A 22,846-nucleotide genomic window follows, 5' to 3' on the forward strand; every position below is an offset into this window, starting at 1 on the left:
TGTTGAGTACGGTGCTAAGTTTACAACAATCTTTATTTGGTAATTCAATATAGATGTTAACTGGTTCTGTATGTATAGAGGCCCTCAGAACATGTCTGCTCATAGGAAGAAATGCTACTACAATATTCTATACTCTAAAGGGTCGTCTACCACCAGGATGAAGAACGGTATGCAAATAGGTGTTAATGGAGTCTGGAGCCCCTCAGGCTCATTTGAATATGGTCTTTAATCCTGGTGGTAGATGCCCTTTAACCTTTACAGCCAATGCTATATTGTACTGAAATTCTGCTATACAAGATGTCAGAATAGTTCATGCCAATTACTTCCAACCCCATCCTGTGTAATGTCCCCTGCATGACCTAAGGAACACCTGCATATGGAAAATATCAGCAAATACTGAAAATTCCAGAAAATCATACGGTATAAACTCAAACAGTTAAGTACAATCGCCTTACTGTCTTTAATATACACTTTTCCTAAATAAACGTCCCTGTGTCTTGCTTCCTGACTTACATTACTGTAACTCAACCATCAATAACAAACAAATGGATGACAGGTTTTGCATGTAGACTTGGAATGAGTTTCCTGCGATGACATTCCATTATCTCTGCATGGATTTCACTTGTAAAATACATTTAAGATGGATGAGTATAACTCATTGTGACTTAGTTATTTCTTACTATTCTCAAAATAATAACAGTAGGCTTCCCGTGATTCAGCCTGACATATTGCGGAACTCGTTATTTTCACGAAACCCAAACCCTACATCAAGAAAAGTAAGTAGAATAAGCAATATACACAGTTAGAATGATGTGAAAATGTATTTCCAGTGATTTAAACAAAAAGCAGTCTGGGGTCTGTATCTCGGAGTGAGCAATAAAACTGCTTCACAAAACTCCCATGTCTTAGCTTCTATTGGAATCAAATACAGAATACTAGAGTATTATCTCCGGTCACTTTACTTGGCTATCAATGACCCTCCAACGCTTGAGGAAAATAAATATATCAAATGACTCTAACTTAGGGAAGACCACCCTCTGACCCAGCACTAATTTTCTGTAACAGAGTTCCAATTTCTGCATATTCAATGAGTGTTGTTGCTAGACTCCAAGGTTGTGGATCCTCTGGACCACTGTGGATGATGACACAAGCCACTACCTGGGACCTGAGTCTAAGTGGTACCCGGTTTTCTTACCAGAACCCTCCGCATAGCGTTTTGGACTTGCTGCGGCGTGGAATCACCAGGTCGTTCCACAGGCGAGACTTGTCCGCAGTGGCAGCCAAGGTCGAGGTACAGAAACGGCAGGCGATCTCATAGTCGGGGACAGGCAGGAGGTCAGGACGGGCAGCACAGGATCGGAATCAGAGTTGTAGCAACAGGTCAGGGCAGGCGGAAAAGGAGCAAAGTCAGAAACTGAACCAGGGTCACAATGGAAATACTCAGAAACAGCGCAAGGCATCAAAACAACTTTCTCCAAGGCTCAAGGCACAAAGATCCGGCAAGGCAGGAAGCGAGGTGCTGGATTTTTAAAGGTGCAGGTGTTCAGCCAGGAGACGGGGACGCACGCGGAGCTTGGCCATGGATCCGGAATGGGGAGAGGTGAGTTGCGCTGGCGCCACGCCTGCAAGCCCAGAAAGACACGGGTGAGCCCGCAATGTGGGTGTTGGTACCACCCGTGACAGTTGTCCACCGTTTACAAGAAGGCTTCTGGAGTAGCATTTATCACTGCAATTTTGGTTACCTGTAGTTTTTTTTTTAATGGATTCAATGTGGCTCATTTACTTACCCGGTCCTGTCGCGATCCAGCGGCACGTTCTCCGACGAGGATTCAGGTCTTCCGGCGATTCACTAAGATCGTGCGCCCGATGTCCACCAGGTGTCGCTGCTACGCCGAGGTCCGCCGGAGTTCACCATCCTATTCCTGGTGCATGTAAGCGCGTGTCGAGCAACACATTTTTTTATTATTTTTTAAATCCTGCGGTTTTTCCGAATCAGTCAGGTTTTCCGACAGCCACGCCCTCCGATTTCCGTCGCATGCAACTGGCGCCGATGCGCCACAATCCGATCGTGTGCGCCAAAAACTCTGAGCAATTTGGAGAAAACCGGTAATTTTCGGGAAACCCGACGAAATAGAGCGATTCGGTCCCTTACTAAATGTGCCCCAATGTGTTCAAAATTATGTAACTCATTAATTCAAATAAGAAAAATCTACCGTACATGTTTATCCATGACCTAAACAGAGCAGCTTCCCGTAAAACCACTGAAGAAATAGTGAGGCTACAACCCATGCAATGACTATTACATACAATTGGCGGTGAACCCATGGAATGGGTTTGACTTTTGGGAAATCACAATCAGGTCATTGTACATTTTAGAATATTAGCAAACACAGTACTATCAGAAAGAAAGGAAAAAATAATAAGCTTCAAACTTGTACCCTCCATCTCTTACCCCCAAGTCAATAAAGCCCCAATCCCATCCGGCATCTATCTAAATACCTCACAGACTATTGCCATGTGGAACCATGTGGGCAATCACAGCAGGTGCTATTTGACTAAGAATTCCTCCCACAAATCATATATCTCTCTGCTCTGACAGAATCAAAAGGCAGTTGCATCTTGGAGATGTCCTGTTGTAAGTAACTAATTGTCTAGGGAATAGTCAGAGACAGGCCAGGGATGACGCAGGCAGCAATCAGGCAGAGTTCAGTGTACTAGCCAATGGTCAGATCAAGCATAGTTCATCACCAGATACACAATGGGGCAAATCTACTTACCTGGTCCTGTTGCGACCCCCGTTTTGGAACAACAGAACCAGTGCCGACCATAACACACACCTGTGCACACGAATACTAGCTCGGGAAATGAATGCTCAGGCACCTTCCTGTGTATCTCAAGGACAATTTTTTTTATGGACAACCTGATTTTTTTACATCCAGGTTGTCCATAAACAGAACATAGAATCATAGTCCTACAACAGAACCAGGGCCAGGAAATTTGGAATCAGACCATAATACACACCTCTGCACAGAAATACTAGCTCAGGAAGTTACTGCTCAGGCACCTTCCTGTGTATCTCAAGGGCAATTTTTTTATGGACAACCTGGATATTTTACATTTCCAAGATGCGGCAACAGGTTAACACACTGAAAAGGATACATGTATACAGGAGGTGGCTCATCTAGAGGTAGAGGCAGTAAGTGTTCCCAAAGCTCTGACCACCAGAGGAAGGGGAGACAGTGATGAGGAGCTGTAACGGGTGACAGCTGACTGCCTTCATGTAAGCTGATACCTCATTATGACATTGTATCTGAGATTTGTATCCCTGAATCTCTATTAGATGAAGCAGTTATTGCTGTATAGCTAGACATAGTTTTCCGGAAAATGTGTGACATATCCCAGGACAACAAACTAGAAGGAAAAACCTAATTATATTAATTGTTGCCTTAATATCAAAGAAAGAACAAGGAATAAAAAGATGAATGGTGGAATATAATATGTAAATATGACTAAAGCAATAATTAACTCCAGAAATAGATTTCCAACATTGGGAAGGAAGATAAAGGTTATACAGTAAAGAGGCTTACTGGAAGCCATGCGGATTCAATAATTAATCCAATCTTGTTAGGAGGATTACGCTGGAGATACATTAAACTAGGTTTCCAGTTTTCAATATCTCCTAATTCCTTTACAATGTCCTACAACAAAGGGGCCAACTCAGCCAGCCATGTAAGACTTTGCATTTTCTTCTTTCTGCCAGGCAAGAATAGGGGAAGTCTGCATAACCTAAAGGACATTTTGGGTCATAGAGGGGGTTTCCCAGGAGGCCATAACAGTGGGCAAAAATTCCTACAGAATTGGATTTGGGATGATGTAGTTTGTTAATTGTTCATACAGAACTTTGTATATGAATTCCTGAAAAATGGATCCAAAGACTTGATCCAAGCGTAGAATAGGGAATAAAATATACATATCATAGCAAATCATAGCATAAAAACGTTCGGAACCTGAGATTGCTAAAATAATGTGATGAGACTCTTACCTTATGTAAGAAGGAAATGACTGCATATACAGTACTTGAGTATAAGCTCAATTTTTGTGTTGAAAAATCCCCACTCGGGTTGTACTGGCTGTGCACACTCTATGATGTCAGCTGCTTGATGACATCATAGGGTTTTCATAGCCAGTGCTTACGAACCTGTTGCTGCCGGAGCACAGAAAGCAAGAAGAGAACCTGCAGGAGGCGTCGGAAAGGTGACTACTGAGTTTATTATTTTTATATGCTTGCCATACTGAGAGTTACCTGGCTTTATACAACTGGGGGCTGGCTGGCTATGTACTACAGGGGGCTGGCTATATACTACTGGGAGCTGGCTGGTTATATACTACTAGGGGCTTTCTGGCTTGCAGACTATATATTAAGGGGAGGCTGTGACCAATGCCTTTCTAGCCAAAGGCTTATACTCGGGTCAATAGGTTTTCACATTTTTCGTAGGTGCCTCGGCTTATACTTGTGTATATACTGTAGCTCAAATAGTTATATGTGACTGCTGCCGCCGGTTTTCATGGACGCTGCCACTCATGCTCCGTGGCGGGAACGGGTTGCAGATTGTTGTATAAGACCCAGTGGATAATGATATTGTGGATGGTGGCGCTTGCGAGCATCAATAAATTGGATAAACTTAGGTGATTCCAAAGTTTTATTCGTTAAAAGAGACAATGCAACGCACCTGCTGCACATTATACAGTCGTTCTATGGGGAAAGCTGAGTTGTCATTAGTTCAGTTTATGTTGAGCTGTGGAGTGAGTGATGGTTGGTCAAACCATTCAACTGTTGCTCTGTCCATTTCACCCTTGGATATGTGCACCCAGTCTCTTCACAGTTTGCTAGGTATTTCAGTTCTCTAGCACCTAGTGTCCAGTTCTCTTGACATTTCTATTGCTTTTGCTTTCGCTATGTATCCAACCTCTACTACGTTTACACGACTATCTCCTTCCTCTCAAATTTGTATGAACTGCCATTTAGGTTTTAGAAAATTAGGTGGATCAAAATTGGGGTCTAGCAAGTTAACGTTCTGCGAACCAAGGGAAAAGATGAAGGATGGGAGTGAGAGAAAAAGAGGTGAAATAAGAATCTTTTTTGTAAAACATTTATTTGAGATAAAGCAACACTTTTCAGCGTATTCATCAGACAAGCAAGCAAATCTACAAATCAGATGCGGCACCAAGGTTTGCTTTAAGGAGGCAGTGACACTATGTGAGACTATGGAGTAGTCAGCAGATTTGGTATAGAACGTGGCAGCGAGTGTGTGGCGTGTTCATAAATGATATATAATATAGTGGAGTGTTTTGACTCGCGGCCACGCCACACATTTACACACTGCTCATAAATCTCTCCACTTGGCTTTTTTTTTTGCTATTTTCCTTAGCAATTTAGGTTTTGATCTGGTTCTGCCTGATTTTACCTGTCTTGTCTTCTATGTTGTTTTGTGCCTCTGTGTTATGTGTAGGGATTGTCAACCAGATGTCCCATTAAAGAGTTTTTCCACAGAATAGGGCCTAACTAGCGCAACGCTGGGGAATCTCCGTCAGCTCCATAGAGATGAATGGAGCAGAACGGCCATGCTGGCTGTCTGTTCCATTCATCTTGCAGAGCGACGAGGGGTCCGAAGCAGGTACCTAGGACCCCATTGGACCCCCCCATTCTCGTGATCTGTGGGGTCTCATCACCTTATTCTCTACTTGGACAATTGCACACTACAAAAATGTAATTTCTCTTAATTCCACTACTGGTGTAATCAGCCTCATAATTATTTTTAACTTGCCTTCACGTCAAGTATCTGGTGGACTCCCTTAAAATAAATGAGACGTTGTACGGTCCCGGCAGCTGATATTCTTACAATATATACTGGGAAACTTGTCAGAAAGATAAGAATTGTGCTTTCATGATAATTCTGCTACAATTCATATAAGATTTCTCATCAAGTTTTTCTATAAATCTCTGGCTCCCTGTGGTGCACAGACGCAGAATGGATGTGGTTTGGTAAGTGCCTAAATTATTTCTACATCACAAGTGTCATGCTCGAGTACAGCAAGCAAAGTAAGTGATGTTTTTATGCTAATGCATTAGACATAGCAATTTTTTAAGGTATAATACTCAGAGAAGGGTCATATATACATGTTTTATTAATATATGAAGGATCTTATACTCCAGATAAGCAGCTTATGAAGAAAATGTATAAATCCAGCCACTTGGAACATGAGAAAGTGGCAGCACAACCAGAAGGGAACCTGCCATTCACATTAACCCACCCAAAATAAATAATTTATTAAAACTATAATTAACCAATTAAGGACGCAGCCATTTTACAGCTTAAAGGGAACCTGTCACCAGGAGACCCATTTTTAGCACTCCCCCAGTCCCCACAGAGCATAGTGCATACACTGCCAAAGTGTTTTTGTATAAAAAATTGGTTTTACAGAACAAAAGATATGTTATATTGTACCTTTCATTAGCATCTGCTGTGTGACTAGGCAGTTGCCAAATCGGAGGGTCTGGAAAGGAGCAGTTCCCCCCACCCTTGGGGAACAGCTACTACATGTGACCTTTTCAAATATATGAAAACACCCATCACTGGGTTTAGCGACGCCCCCTGCTCCGCTACAGCCAATCCTGTGAGTGGGGAGTTATTCATATATTGGAAAAGTTCACATGTTTCCCAAGGGTGGGGGGCGGGGACTGCTCCTTTCCAGCCCCTCCCAAAAGGCAACTGCCTAGTCACACACCAGATGCTAATGAAAGGTACAATATAACATATGTTTTTTTCTGTAAAACCTATTTTTAATACAAAAACACATTGGCAGTGTATGTACTATGCTCTGTGGGGACTGGGGGAGTGCTAAAAATGGGTCTCCTGGTGACAGGTTCCCTTTAAGGCTCAGTCCCATTTTTTGGATTCTGCGTCACTTTATATGGTTATAACTTTTGAACACTGTTACTTATCAAAGCGATTTTGAGATTGTATTTTCTCCACATATTGTACTTCATTTTAGTGGTAAGTGTCGGCTGATAAGTTTTGCGTTTATTTACAAAAAAAAGAAAAAATGATGATTTTTTGGAAAAATTTGCCATTTTCGAAATTCGAAATCATTGTGTTTTCAGGCAGATAGATTTACCACCTAAATAAGTTGCTGATTAACATTTCCCATTTGTCTACTTTACATTTTCATAATTTTTTTTATGTCTGGATAATATATTTTGATGTCACGTGGCTTACACATAGAATATTGATTTTCCGTATTTTCAGAATTTACTGTTTTGGGGATAAATACAGTTTTGAATGAGATTTTAAATATATAGCATTAAAAGCACCCTATATAACCAACCCATTTTAAAATCTGAACCCCTCAAACTATCAGAAACAGCTTTTAGGAAGGGCAGCTTGGTTGAGCTAGCGTCCTGCTATTAATTTTGATGCGCAATTTTACTTATGTTTGTGAGTGTGTTTTTTAATAAATTCTTAACCTGTTGAAACACACTACACCATTTGCCTGTATGTTCCTCGCAGCAACATGGTCTGACAAGAATTTATTAAGAGACGAAAGGGGAACAAACGCAGTGGTGCTGGTCTGAACTGAGGCATAGTTTCATCAGAAGGATCTGTCATTGCTAATGCTGGATTTCATTGAATGAAGAATGAAGAACTCTGGAGCTCCGGCTAGAAGGAAAATTGATTATTTTCTCTCAAAGAACAGCTTTTAGGAAGATTGTTAACCCCTTGAGATCTTCTTAGTAATTGAATCAAAATGGAGGTGAAATTTAGAATGGTTAAATTTTGTTGGTTATACGTTCATTTAGCCCTAAAATGTACACATTTCTAAGAGATAAAAAGAGAAAACCCACCATACAATTTGTTATGCAATTTCTCCCGAGTACAGAGACCCCCCCCCCCCCACATGTGGCCGTTTTATGGACGCACAGCAAGGCAAAAAAGGGAAGGAGGGACCTGCAGCTTTTACAATTTTACTTTCCTCATTGGCCCGTTTTGAAGGCTATAAAATTTTTGCTTTCTCGTTATTGGGGCCATGTGACGGCATTTTTTTTGTGGGACAAGATGCTTTTTCCAGTGTTACCATTTTGGGGTTGGTATCCCCTATTGTTGAAAATTTAGGGACTTTTTTTGAGGGCAGGAGTAGAAAAGCATCAATTCTGTGCTGGATTTTTTACTTTTTTTTTTCGTTTTCACCATACAGCCTAATAATCCTGTTATCTTTATTCTATGGGTCGATACTATTACGGTTATACCACACATGAATATTTTTTCTTTTTTACAAAATTTGCCAAATAAAACCCAAATGTGGGGGGAAATCTATCATTTTCAAGTGGCATAACATTGTCACTTTTTTGTCCACAGAGCTGCTTGATGGCTTGTTTTTTTGCGGCACATGTTGTACTTTGCACCAGTATCATTCTGGAGTACATATGTTTTGTTCATCACTTGTAATTGCATTTTTTGGGGGATTCAATAGGTAAAAATCATGATTTTTGGAGAGTTTTTAAAGTTTTGTTTACGGCATTCATCGTACGGGCTCAATAATTAATTCATTATATTCTACGGGTTGTTATGGACATAGTGATACTATATATGTGGTGTTTGTATTATGATTTAGACTTTTTGTTAGATGTTATGGGGCTTATGGACATTTTTATTGATTTATTACTTTATTATTTTTTTAAAAACATTTTATTTTTTTACTTTTTTACTACCTTATATACTCGAGTGTAAGCCTAGTTTTTCAGCACAAAAAAATGTGCTGAAAAACCCAAACTCGGCTTATACTCGAGTCAAAAAAATAAATAAATCAAAACTCGCCTTTCTGGCGGCACCCGTAGATCTTCTGTGCGATCCATCCGGTATTGTTGTGCTGCACGACAGGGAAGGGGGGCAGGGGCTGGCGGGCTATATACACTGGGGCAGGGGCTGGCAGGCTATATACACTGGGGCAGGGGCTGGCAGGCTATATACACTGGGGCAGGGGCTGGCAGGCTATATACACTGGGGCAGGGGCTGGCAAGCTATATACACTGGGGCAGGGGCTGGCTGGCTATACACACTGGGGCAGGGGCTGGCTGGCTACATACTGGAGAGGCTGTGACCAATGCATTTCCCACCCTCGGCTTATACTCGAGTCAATAGGTTTTCCCAGTTTTTTGTGGTAAAATTAGGGGCCTCGGCTTATACTCGGGTCGGCTTATACTCGAGTATATACGGTATTCCCAACATGGGACACGAACAAGCAATCATCTGATTGCTTGTTCATGATAATAATCTGCAATACTGATGTATTGCAGGGTATTAGCAGTGTCATCCTATGCATGAGATTATATAGGCAGCCACCTTGCTGTATCTAAGCTGGCTTATTACAATCAAAGGATTTTTGATATGCTGTTTCTAAATACAAATAGATTTTTTAGGGAGATAAAACATAATTTGGGGAGTTTATTGGGTGTCTTTGTCTTTGGGTCTTACTTTATGACTCCGTATTGTACTAATCTCTTATTATTTTAATTTTAGAAATGCAAAATATTTTACAGACTTTTTACCAATTTTAGGTTTTCTACTATAAAACAAACAGTGATTTTGATTTATTTTGCTCTGTGAATACATTCGTCACTATTGCCACAATAAAGGCTCTTTCGTTTATTTGGTAAGTAGTTGTTACTCCGCACAAGTTTACTAATGGCCATTGTCAAGTGGATGGATTGGTTGGAAGGGCTGGCATGAAAACTACATTTTACATTGCTAATTGTAGAGTTTGTTGGAATCACAGCAGGGAGGGAAACTCTGGCCTATAATTAAAGAAATTAGTTGAACAATGGTCCAATTTTGTGATTTTCTGAATTGCCAGGATCTTTTTTTTTGCGTTGCCAATTTTTTTTATTCCTGCGAAGTTCTAATGTCTATCAGGTTTTCTCATTATTGTTCTCCTAAATCTATAGTTATAACTCACAATTATATGAAACTGACACCTGGTGACCCAGAAACCGTCTCACATCTCAGTTATTTCATCAATTTTAGCATATGTAATTTTGAGCAATTATAAAGTAGTATGAGTTCATCAATTCTTAGGAGGAAGGGGAGGCATTTACTAGATAGAGTTGTACCTAGGTACATGTTGTATAGAGATGTGGAAACATCTTGTAAGTAGCAGCACAACTGTAAAATGTAATTTTTACATATAAAGTTTAATCTAGGATGGCAGCTCCTTAAAGTGCCATGGGTGGGTCTTATAGCCTTACAAGCTTTTGCTCTTTGCAGTCAGCTGTTCCACAGCCCCTCCTCTCTGCTCTAAGTGACTGCTGTAAGTATCCAACCAAAATCCTGATTCAGTTCCTACATGAGGGGTGGGGCTTTGGACAGGACTTTTCAGGCTAAAAGACCCGCCCAGAGCCCCTGCTGAAGATGGTCTTCACTTTTTATAGTCCTCTCACTACTAATAAAATACACTGTTACACAGATCTCCAGAGATAACACCTAACACTGTCTGCAGCTTTCTATGTTCAAAACTGCAGACCGATTCTTATTAACCCTTTTATCGCCAAGAAAGTATTTAATATGTCCTCACAGGGTGGTACCTCTATGGCCGAGGACCTATGGATTACGTCCTGGATTCTCTGAGCCATAACATCAGATCCCTTCTTTAATATGAATCTATGATTGTGTTTCTGATATTTACATTTAAAGGGACAATTTTGTTTCCAATTTTTTGACATATATATATATACATATATATATATATCAATCACTCCCAACTATGACTTCAATAGTTAATGGGGCTCATTCACAGAAAGTGCATTGTCCAACGATTGTCGCGATTCAGTAAGATTGTGCGCCCGATATCCTGCATTTGTTGCTTCCCTGCTCAGGTCTGACAGAGTTCACATTCTTCTTCCTGGTGCATGTAAGTGCTAGGGCTTGTGACACAATTTGAAAGTTAAATCCTGCGCTCAGTCCGAATCAGTCGGATCGTCCGACGGCACGCCCCCCGCATTGTGTCGCATAGAAGCCAGTGCAGGTATGCCACAATCCAATCGCGTGTGACACAATCCCAGCACAAACACCTGTTAAATACCTGTAACAGCCGTGCAATCCCTGAAAATGGTGAACAGTCCGACAAAAGTGAGCTTTATGGATTTATAGTATAGTTTTTTTATTTGGGTCACTGGTGTGTAAGGGAGTGTACAATAATATCTGTGTGAAGTTCAGTTCAATTTTCTGCAAAAAGAGTTTTGCTCGTGGATTTAACATTCGCTTTGCTGCATATTTTGGTAAATATACATACATACTCCTCACTTCTTACAGTTTTTGGAGAAGTACACATAGTATATAATTAGTCTGGCTTTGTACAAATATTTGTGATCATTTAGAATTTTCAAGTAATTTTTGCGTTTTATCACAGTTAGCAAAGTTACACGCAGGTGGTTGTGTCCGGTGTACTCTATGCTGTGTATTAATTAAAGTTATTTTTCTAAACATGGTAGGAAGAAAAATTTTTTTTGACAGGATCTGAGATTTTAATTTTGTGCGTTATATATTTTTAAACACATTCGTGGATTACAACCAAATATATATATATATATATATATATATATATGTATATATATATGTATACATATATGTATATATATATATATATATATATATTTATATACGTTTTAAGGGTGACTTAACCTTTGAATCTTTTAATAATACTTTCTGAAAGTTGTGACTGTCAAAATTTCTAGCTAAAAAGCAGATTTATGGTTATTTCAGTTTCAGTGATATTATGATATGACTATGAGGTATCTATGAACTCTACACAAATTCATCTATTAAATTTAGGAAATGTGAAGCAAATTATTTTCTGTTTGGGGCACATATTTTTGCCATGAAAGACAATTTTTATGCATTTTTTAAAATAAAGTTTTATACTTTGAATCAAAATTGCATGAAGGCGCCTATGTCTATAAACTCCTTAATGAAAATGTGAAAATTGGGCAGGTACTTTCAGAAAATCTATGGTTTGTATAATTATTTATGCTGTCATTTCAGGGTTTTTTTGCACATGCCAAAATTGTAAAAAATCTTTTGGCCAATAATGTGACAATATTCCAGAAACACTTGGCAAGGGAAAACAGTCAGGGCACATCACCTGGTATTAGTGAATGGGTACCATAGGACCTGATGGCCTCCTGCGGGTTGCCTACAACTGATTGCTTTGGTTTATCGATTAGGTCGTGGTATTGTATGCTGTATTGTTTGGGCACCGTGCACCATGGATGGGGTATAGCATGTACTGGTACTTTAGCCAAGTCATTCAACTACCATTACCAGTGCAATCCAGAATTGGATTGAAATAACATCATAGTACTGTATGTATCTACTTGCAATATGTAGTGCAATGTAGTATTTATATTGTACTTTTCTATTTCTTTTGCAGTATTTTGGCCACAGCCGGTACTCACTTTAACACTCATGTAGATCTGCGCACCTTACGGGCCGTGCGTGTACTCAGGCCACTAAAACTGGTCTCTGGAATCCCAAGTAAGTTCAAGTTTTTGCTCTGATATACATTGTATTCCCCATCAAACAATTCTATTCCTCTGTTCCTCCTGGAATTGTATGATCAAATTGACATTGACATTGGGACACATTTATCAAAAACAGTGCAAACTGCACTATGGGCAGTTTGCCTGCGTATAGTGCAGGGGGCACCAGATTCATGAATTGTGGCACCCGTTCTCCATGAATCTGGCGCCCCCTGCACTGCTCCAACAGAGTGCACCAATTATTTTTTTGTGCAACACAATTCTTTCAGACTCCGGAACTGTGCACCGGAACGCCCATTGCAAGGCAGAATTTTGTGTCGGGTATAGTGCAGCCACGCCACAAATGAGTCTTGTGTGTCACACAAATGCGGTTCTGACACTTCTGAAATACCTGTGCAAGCAGTTTGCACAAGAAAGAACGTACAAAATCCGCCAGAAAACTGGCGCGGGGACTTTAAATCTGGGCCATTGTGTCTGTGAGAGGTGCCCATACACACTGTCATGGTATCAGTGTATGGTAAAGCAATTAATTTCATTACAATTTTTTGCATCAGTTCTTGTGAGCGAAGACCGTAGAGGAATAAAGAAGGAACAGAATACTGACAGTTCTAAGAGAAAATGCTCCTAATAGTTTGTATTTATTATTATAATTATTTTTCAGAAACCTAAATCTACACATGACAAATCTTAGTCAAAATTTGTGGGGGGGGGGGGGGGGTTTCAGGCAAGATTTGGTGACTCCTTTAAAGGGGTTGGCCACTTTACCTCATGTTTTTGTAATTTGTGTGTAAGTGAGGGGAACAGGATATTAGGTAATTTATCAATATTAATTAATAGTTATTAATAGTTCTGCTCCACTTTCTTGATACGTGAAGTGAAGCCACATCAGCCAGACATTCCTGTCCATAAAATGGCTGCAGATGGAGGGTCATGTGATCTTATCTGTCCATGAACAATCGCTTTGCCAGGACCTTATGATATTATTTATGAATATTATGAATAAAAAAAAAACAAGAGGTAAATTGGCCACCCCCTTAGAGGGGTCATTTTAATGGCAAACAAAAACATTTTTTTCCTCTAAAGAGTGCGCATTGAGAAGACAGAGCTGTTTTATTAATCCACTGATTTTCCAGGTGATGATCACCATGTTCTTATCAATGTGTTTTGTTCCTCTCAGGTTTACAAATTGTCTTGAAATCCATAATGAAGGCGATGGTCCCTCTGCTTCAGATTGGGCTGCTGCTCTTTTTTGCCATTCTTATGTTTGCAATTATTGGACTTGAGTTTTATAGTGGCAAACTGCACAAGGCCTGTTATAGTAACCAATCAGGTAGGTGGACCCTATACAGAATGATGGGGGTTATTTATCGTTAGGCGGCTCTTTGGGACAGTTTTGTGTCTATTTTTGGAGCTCCGCTGCCCATCAGATTCATGTTCTTATGGTCTATTTTTTTTCAAAAAAGTCTCAAAAAGCATAAAAAGTCTCAGCACACAGACCAGAAGGGGACCATGCAAAGCCACGTTCATGACTTGAGACTTTTCCAAAAAGTCTCATAAAAAGTCTCATAGTCATGAATGCACTAGCAGTAGTTCTATGTTTAGGCCAGATTAATGAAGAGGTATATATAGTCCTGTGAGAATTTTTAGCAGTGAAATGTCTCAAAAAAAACTCAATGGGGCATATTTATCAGGACCTGGCGGTGCGCAGAGGCCCTGAAATAATCGCAAATGCTAGCTTATTGCTAGCTTTTGCGATTATTTTCCCCAATCCGCCACCTTCACGCCAGTGGGGCGTGAAGGGGCGTGAAGGGGGGGCGCGGCCGGCCGAGTGGGGGGCGCGGCCGGCCGGGAGTGGTCTGGTGCGGGGCGTTACTGTCCCCGCGCCTGCGCACTTGCTGCTGTCGGCGACTTTTCATACGTGAAAAGTCGCCGGCTGCATCCTTTTCTACGCCAGGCCCTGCCTGGCGTAGGATAAACACTGCGCTACTGGCAGCCCGATACATCAAGAGGCAGAAGCCTCTTGATGTATTGGGCTGCGAATTTGCAGCGGCGGGGCGATCATACGCTGGCGCACGAGCCAATGTGACTACTTTGAGACTTTTTCAGGCCCAAAAAAAGCCCAGGAATATCAATGATAAATAACCCCTGATGTGTCTGCAGTGTATGACATGATAATAATGGGTAGTCCAGTGTTAATCCGATGATGTCATAGTGACAACCAATCCCGGTGATGGAGTCCGGATACCAAATCATTCACCTAACACTGAAAGGAAAGAGCTGAGTATCTATTTTTGGAGACTGATGTATCTTCTTATACACAGTCTGTGAAGCAGATCTATGAAGACCATTTAATGCAAAGTTAGACTAGATAGAGTTAAAATGCGCCTAATTTCATTCTATTAGTTGGCTTAATTTCTAACAAAAAGTGTACCACAATGTTTGTGCATTTTTATTGGCATGCAGTGACACAACATAACCCTGCCCCCTCCACTGAGCCCTTCCCCTTTCTGGTAAACTCCACCCCATTTGCCAGACAAGGCAGAAAAACTGTCTGACTTCTGTCTCATCATTGTATCATTGACTCAGCAAAGTTTTTATTTTTTAAATGACAGATATTCTTTTTAGACATAGGACATGATAGGGATAGGTACAGGGATGGTGAACCTTTTAGGGACCGAGTACCCAAATTATAAGTGCAAACGTGACAGTAACTTGTTACATTGTTTAATTGTATTGGTGTCCTGACATCAATACAGTTGAAAAACGGAAGACAAATTCAGAATATCATAGAACCTTCCCTCAGGCGTCCCCATGGTCAGAAAGAATGGTGGAGCCCGGAGTAGGAGCTACAATGTTAAGCCAGCCCTGTCTACACCTAGTTGTTCCTCCTGCAGTCCCTGGCAGCCAAGGAGGGGTCACTTTAAAAAAAAGCTCTAAAAAGCGGCACATTCTGGGCTTCCGGGGACTGCAGGAGGCGGCCTTGAGTCCAGCCCGGTGCACTTTCTGCTGGGGCATCGGCTTGGGCCCATGCCATAGTTTCCCCACTACTATGATAGTACATATATATCACATGTACTGACCTATTAGTATCAGGGTAAATGGGTAACTGGGCCACCAAATTTCTATGTATCATTTATAATACAGAAGTCCTCCTATGGGGTGAGGCTGCTGCCTCTGCACCACATATAGTTAGGCTGTCTATTATTATAGAAGGGATTATGACATTAAGTGCCAGTAAATATGATGATGTTGTTTCTCTTCTAATAGTCTACACTTCTGTTTGTTACTGTATAATCTGCAGCATGGGAACCAATGGATCCTCCTCAACCCTGTGGAGTCCCTGGATGTCCTAGTGGATATAATTGTAAGGAATGGATCGGACCCAATGATGGAATTACTCAGTTTGACAACATCTTATTTGCGGTGCTGACCGTCTTCCAGTGTATAACCATGGAGGGCTGGACCACAGTGCTGTACAATGTACGTACCACTTTTGTAGTATTCATTGTGTACTGAAAATAGATCTCTCATAACCAATGAGGGACTGACCCACCGGAGTACCAGACGATCCTCCGGTGGGCCCATCTATAATTATATTGGACCAAAGAGGTGAAGCAGAAGTGAACCAAAATTGGAAAATAATAGGGTCTATTGAAGGTTGGACCCCAGAATAATATACTAAAAACCTTTACAGATTTAACTATTTTTTTGTCTTTGTAAAAATCCTACTTTCTGATTGACCTTGGGATGTAATGTGCTGTACACCTAATATAGGCTGAAATCACACTTGTAGTTTTTGATGCAGTTTGTTTGGGGCCTTGGATCGAAAATGAAAGAAACACATCCTCTCTATTGTATCCGCAAACACTGCATCAAATTCTATATCAAGTATTCATCACATGTGGTTGCAGCCGTTTCACCGAAATCTTATGCATGCGTCTCCCCATCCCTCTGTCTGTCCTGTTTCTCCTTGAATCACTGACCTTATTACATGACGTGATGTGACATTATATTGTAACATTGAGATTACTGAATTAATATTCCCTGAGTTTAGTTAGAGCAGTGAGCAGCAATGAGAGCATCTTGCAGAGTGATCCGTGCAATCATCACAGATTAGGAGACTTACCTCCCCTGTAATTTAGCTCATCACTATCATCACATCGTCCCTCAGTAGTGACTATTGTGCCCCAGCAGTACTGATCCAGACAGGTGTACTGCGCTGTAACCATGGCTGCCAGGCTCAATGCAATTACCGCAGATTATAATCACAATGTGGCACTTAATATGTCGTCGCAGGTTTCTTTGTGTATTTCTGTTCCCATGTTATTGTGGCAGATATGGTAATGTTATGTCAATATAAACAGCAAGAAAAACTTCATGGAACACTTGGCGACAAACCGAACAAAAATACATTTCTCACGGCAGAATAAGCAACAACTGATATTTCCCCGATGATCTCATAAGAGCATTTGTGGATCCATCAAGCAAGCCGTCAATATATTCTTGAACATACAGTAGATCGTGTTAAGCATTGGTTCTGGAGATCTGTGTAACTCAGGGCCCCAATGCATATGTATAACACTTTCAGTAATGCCCACTCCTGTACATAGCCTAAACACAACACATACAGATACAGAAAACACAGGAGAAATCCCTACCTGTTACATACAGTGCCAGGAGGTGACATGTAGTTGTCCTCCATCTTCTCCATTAGACCCGGCATCACCACGTCTCCTCTTCAGCCGCGAGTTCATCACACAGAGGTGTTATGTAAGTAATGTCCGCACAGCCCCACTAAGACGTCCCCCACAGTCCCCAGTAATCTCTCCAATAGCCCCCCAATGTCTTCACAGCCTCCCAATAATGCTCCCAAAGCCCTCTGTTTCCGGTAACTAGTGATCAGCAGACCCAATTTGGCACTGCTTGGGTACATGCCGAACATGGTGGGTTTGGGTTTTTCAAGCACATCCATTGAATTCTCATCAGTGAGTTTGACTTACACTATGATGGGGTCTCCTTTATTAATTACAGAACATACATATCTAGAGCAAACACCTGAAAAAACACCTATTAAATTGACACTCCCAACAATCCAAAAATTTCCTGGGCGGGTCTACAGGTCTGAACTGGCGTTCAAAGCAAAATGAATCCCCCTCCACAAACTCTCTACAAGGAGAAAAAAACTTCTATCACATTTAATAATGATCGGATTGGGTACAGTCACACAATTATAAGTATAGAACTCATGACTCAGCCTCCCTGACTGTATACTTATGGTAGCTCCTTTTATTTAGGAGAATATAGAAACACTGTAAATTAACAATTAGCAAAGACTGTTCTGTATCTGACTGGTTATGTTATTTTGTGCTGAAGCATCATGGGAAATCAACAAACCAGAGAAGAATAAACAAGCTTTGGTTTGATGGTGTCTATAGGGCACTTTGCCTTCTTCTTTATGTTGTGGTAGGATGACATATTGTATGACTTGTGTAACGGCTGGTTGACAACCTTCCATAGAGCTATTCATCAGTATTATACCTCTTCCACCCCAGGCTCCTATTTCTTCTCATCCTTTCATAGATCTTTTATTTGGGATTGTTCTATGCATTTCTTATCAAGGTGTAAATCCTTTGCGCTCAGATCTTCGTGTAGGCTGCTCTCTGTCTTATTCATATTCTCCTCACGCTGCAGCCCACTATAAGAAAGAAAACATTCTCATTCCCGGTGGTTTTCTGAAAACTCTCACTTTGGTGAAGCCTTCCTGCTACAAACTGTAAAACTCAAAAGGATTTTTTACCTATGTGACATATTGTACGTCTATGACAATGATACATCAGGGCATCAGGTCCACATAAATTCAATACAATGGGGCACATTTCCGCCTGGTTTCGAGGTTTTTTCCGAGTTGCCCTGAGTTAGCCTGGGTTTTTGGCGCACGCGATCGGATTGTGACCCATCGGCGCCAGCTTGCATGCGACACAAACCGGGGGGCGTGGCCGTCGGACAACCCGACTGATTCGGACAAACTGCAGAATTTAAAAACCAAATTGTGTCGCAAGATCAGCACTCACATGCACCGGGAAGAAGAGGGTGAATTGCGGCGGATCTCAGCGGGGGAAGTGCCACATGCAGGAAAAAATGCAGGAATCCTCAGAAGACATTCCGGATGGGTGTCGTCAACGGGATGGGTAAGTAAATGTGCCCCAAAATGTATGAAAATTGTTTCTTTTCAAAAGCTTTTTAAATGATAGGGTATAAGTTGCAGATCACTATGGATCCGACCACGGGAATCCCCAGTGATCAAGAGAAAATCCCTCTGTCAGTGGAGCACCAATAGAGCACCAATTTGGCCAGGAATTGCAACTTTTTATGACCTTAGGGTACCCTCACACCAAGTAGGCATGGAGGGATGGGGAGTAGGCTACGTCTGGCACAGGCTATAGTAAAATTCTAGAATGCTGGTTGGCTGATATACCAAGAACCCAGAGCCTATTATTATATGGGGCAGATTAGGCGCCCTCAAGGTACATATCACAGCTAGCACATGTTATAGTTCATATGCCGGCCCACTCCCTTCTACGCCCTCATGACGTGAGGGGGGCATAAGGGGAAAGTCGCAATGCATGGCTGATACACCCATTTTCTGGCTTGCAACTGGTGTTAAAGGAGTAATAAATTCCCTCCAATGACTTAAAGAGAACCTGCCACCACACAAATCACTTATAAACCACCAAATGTACCTTATATGGGCTGTTGAATGTTTTTTGCACATGTCTTTATAAAGAGCTAATGCTACTTTTATCAAGAAAAATAAAGTTATATTCACAGACAGATACCAGTCAGGGGGGGGGGGGGGGTTTGGGGCACAGCAGTCAAGCAGGCAGCCACCCTCAAGGCCGCCTTGTCAGGTGACCCCGCCTCCTTGCTGCCATGGACCTGGTATCAGCCCTGCCTCCTAGCTCTTCATCACCTTTCTGTTTTTCTGTGGTCTTTTTTCAATTCATGCGCATGCACAGCGACCTTGTGTTCTCACCTCCATCCTTGCACGTTTCCACAGGGAGAAACACACACTGGGGCTCATTTACTAAGCTGCACACTTTAGTCGGACTGTGCAGCTGCGCTGGCTCAGGGGTCGTGCATTCGGACGGTTCAACTGATTCGGATAGAGCGCCATATTTAACTTTTAATTTGTGTCACATGCCCTATGTTAAAGGTGCACCACAAAAAGATGGTGAACTCTGTCGGACCTGAGCGGGGAAGCGACACTTTCATGATTTCAGTCGCACGATCTAGAGTGTGAATCGCCACACTCTAGACCAGTGATTTTCAACCTTTTTTGAGCCGCGGCACACTTTTTATACTTAAAAAATCCTGGGGCACACCACCAACCAAAATAGCACAAAATGACACTAAAACAGTCATATTATATACATATAGTTAATAATTGAGATTCTAAATTTATTTTACTCAGTGTGAAACCTGGGCCTGTTTCGATAAACATAAAAGGGATATCCTGGCAGGAATGGTGGAAAGACACACACGAAGCTCTTCCAGTTCTCAGTTTCTCCCTGTTTTTAGTATATGGTGCTGATTATTATGTGGCTCATATACTGCAATATAATGGGGTACAATGAGAAGTACTATGGCCATGAGGCCAGAGTACAAGTGCCAGCTCATATACTCAGCATATGAGCTGGTACTTGTAGTACTCCAGCCTCATGACTATAGTATTTCTCATTTTACATTTCTCATTGTTATATGCAGTATACTGCTGGAGTACTAAAAGTACCAGCTCATATGCTGAGTATTCTGCCAACAGTTCATATACTCAGGCAAAAGCTCATATAGTCAGCATTATTGGCGGGCATTACCTTGGCGGTGGGCAAATGCGAGAGTCTCTCCGCTCTCAGGATGATGCGCCGGCCTCGATGTCATTTTGTTGTGCAAGCTTCAAAGCTTGCGCATGTGTTATTGTACACGTCTCCTACATTGTAAGAAGCTGTGACTGCGCATCGCTGCGTTTTGCCGGGAAACAAAACACAGGGGGCACCATAGTATGGGGAACTTTTCCCGCGGCACACCTGACCATGTGTCGCGGCACACTGGTTGAAAATCACTGCTCTAGACGGACAATGCATTTTCCGTGAACTCCGGTGACCCTGTAAGTAAATGTGCCCCATTCTGTGTGCTGTTTCTCCCACCGAATATGTGCAGAGGCGGAGGGGAGATGACAGGCTCACTGCACATCCACATGAATTGAAAAAAGGCCGCAGGAAGACAGAGAAAGACAGCTGATACCAGCTCCACGGTGCTAAGGAGGCGGGGTTAACTGATGAGACAGTCTTTAGGGGGCTACCTGGTTGACTGCTTTTCCCAGAACCCTAACCCCCTGACTGGTAGCTGTCCATGAATATAACTTTATTTTTGTGGATAAAAGAAGTGTTGACCCTTTACAAAGTCATTTGCATCAAACATTCAACAACCCATGTAAGGTCAACTTGGTGGTTTATAAGCGATTCACGTGGTGACAGGTTCCCTTTAAGATTTGTGGTCATCAGGTGTCAAACCATTTGTGCTAGAAGATGCCGTTGTGACTGTGCATTAGCTATCTCCATCCTGTGCTCATGGTGGGAAGTTTCAGCTTGTAGCAGCTGGAGTTGTCCTACGTGCTTCTTTCTAAAATGTTAGACACTTGATAAATCATAATCAAATTGTGTTTAAACGATCTAATGCCTGAAATACTAAAACTGGAAATTAATGACGCATCCGATGACGCATAAATTAATACATTTGTATGGTTACCTTGAACTTTATGCATAGCCACCTGCTCCTGCACAAAGAATAAAGATTCACCTTGGAAGGTTTGTTCCCAGCTATAACTTATTACTTTTTGTGCTAGTCTCATCATACAACTGGCATACAAGCCAAAATAAATCCCCCCCCCCCATGTTTGTGTGCATCTAATCTAAGGGTAGAGGATTTTGGCACTAGCATTTCCAACCAAAAATCAGGGCAAAAATCTCTATATTCCACGTAAAGTCTGCTAACAGTAAGCAAAATAACAGTTTTATTCTAGGTCGGATAACCATATGCCATATTTTGTTGTGGAATGTGATGGAGATTCGCAAAACTGTACTTAAAGGAAATCTTGCTTTTATACATATCATGTTTAATCCCTGAGCTGAATGGTTTTGCTGGAAAAACAATTATAAAATTATGATAATGAGTCTCTGTCACTCCTGTGGCTGCTTCGGCACTTCTCTTATATTAAGTATGCACTGCTTCAGAGAATGATGTAATCACTGTGTTGTCCTTGACAGGCAGAAGTTATCAATCGCTGCACCCTCCCCCAGCTGCTGTTTATGAGTCATCCACCTCAGGTTGATTTGTCTTGTCTGGATAGTTCAGGAAGCTCCGTGTAATGTGCTATGTAGGCAGCCTGCATGCAACCCAGCTTTCCCAAGGTCCAGAATTTTATATTTTTTTTTTTAGCAAAACCACTCGTTTCAGGGATTAAACAAAATATGTTTCTGCATCAGTGCAGCTACAGCATTCTCAACATATGTTTGGTTCACAATGCATGAAAACAAATGGTAGATTTTCTTTAAAGGGGTTTCCTGTTTCAGCAAATAGATGTTATTGTTTGTATGATAAAAAGTATACTTTTCCAATTTACTGAATGAATTCCTCATGGTTTTCTGGATCCCTGCTTGCTGTAATTCTCCAAGAAGCTTTATTCAGATCCCTGGTCATGTGATGTCACACAGGTGCTCGGGTCGTTAAATCCTTGGTCATGTGATGTCACACAGGTGCTTGGCTTGTTAGATCCCTGGTCATGTTATGTTACACAGGTGCTCTGCTCGTTAGATCCTTGGTCATGTGACGTCACACAGGTGCACAGCTCGTTCGTATCCTTGGGAGTTTGATGCAGAGCTGTGTGAAATAATGAGCCACACATCTGTGTGACGTCACATGACCATGGACAGATTTCTGCCATCTATGAGGAATTGATGCAGAAAGTATATTGGAAAATTGTATAACTTTCCATAATACAAACAATAACATGGATTTACTGAAATGGGAACACCCCTAGTCTGAAGCAACCATTGGATAGCTAACAATTCTGATTAGAATTTCGGTCACCAATGATATTCCATTCGTTGTCTGTGGCACTGCTGAAAATAGCTGAGCTGCTGAGTAATGAGACAATGGAGTTGTCTTTGTTTCTGGCTCGAGACATTGTTACACCTGTAGCCA

The 22,846-nt window shown here is 41.5% G+C and overlaps 1 protein-coding gene across 8 annotated transcripts in view; it reads left to right on the top strand.

Annotated features, from left to right (window-relative positions):
* Positions 1-22,846, top strand: part of CACNA1E (calcium voltage-gated channel subunit alpha1 E) — a 499,672-nt gene that overhangs the window by 395,270 nt on the left and 81,556 nt on the right. For all 8 annotated transcript variants that reach the window (XM_072129136.1, XM_072129138.1, XM_072129135.1 and 5 more), the window contains 3 exons: positions 12,481-12,584; positions 13,767-13,919; positions 15,891-16,069. In XM_072129136.1, coding sequence (XP_071985237.1) covers positions 12,481-12,584; positions 13,767-13,919; positions 15,891-16,069 — 436 coding nt within the window. The remainder of the gene's footprint in view (positions 1-12,480; positions 12,585-13,766; positions 13,920-15,890; positions 16,070-22,846) is intronic.

This window comes from Engystomops pustulosus, chromosome 10 (assembly GCF_040894005.1).
Source record: "Engystomops pustulosus chromosome 10, aEngPut4.maternal, whole genome shotgun sequence".
Lineage (NCBI taxonomy): Eukaryota > Metazoa > Chordata > Amphibia > Anura > Leptodactylidae > Engystomops > Engystomops pustulosus.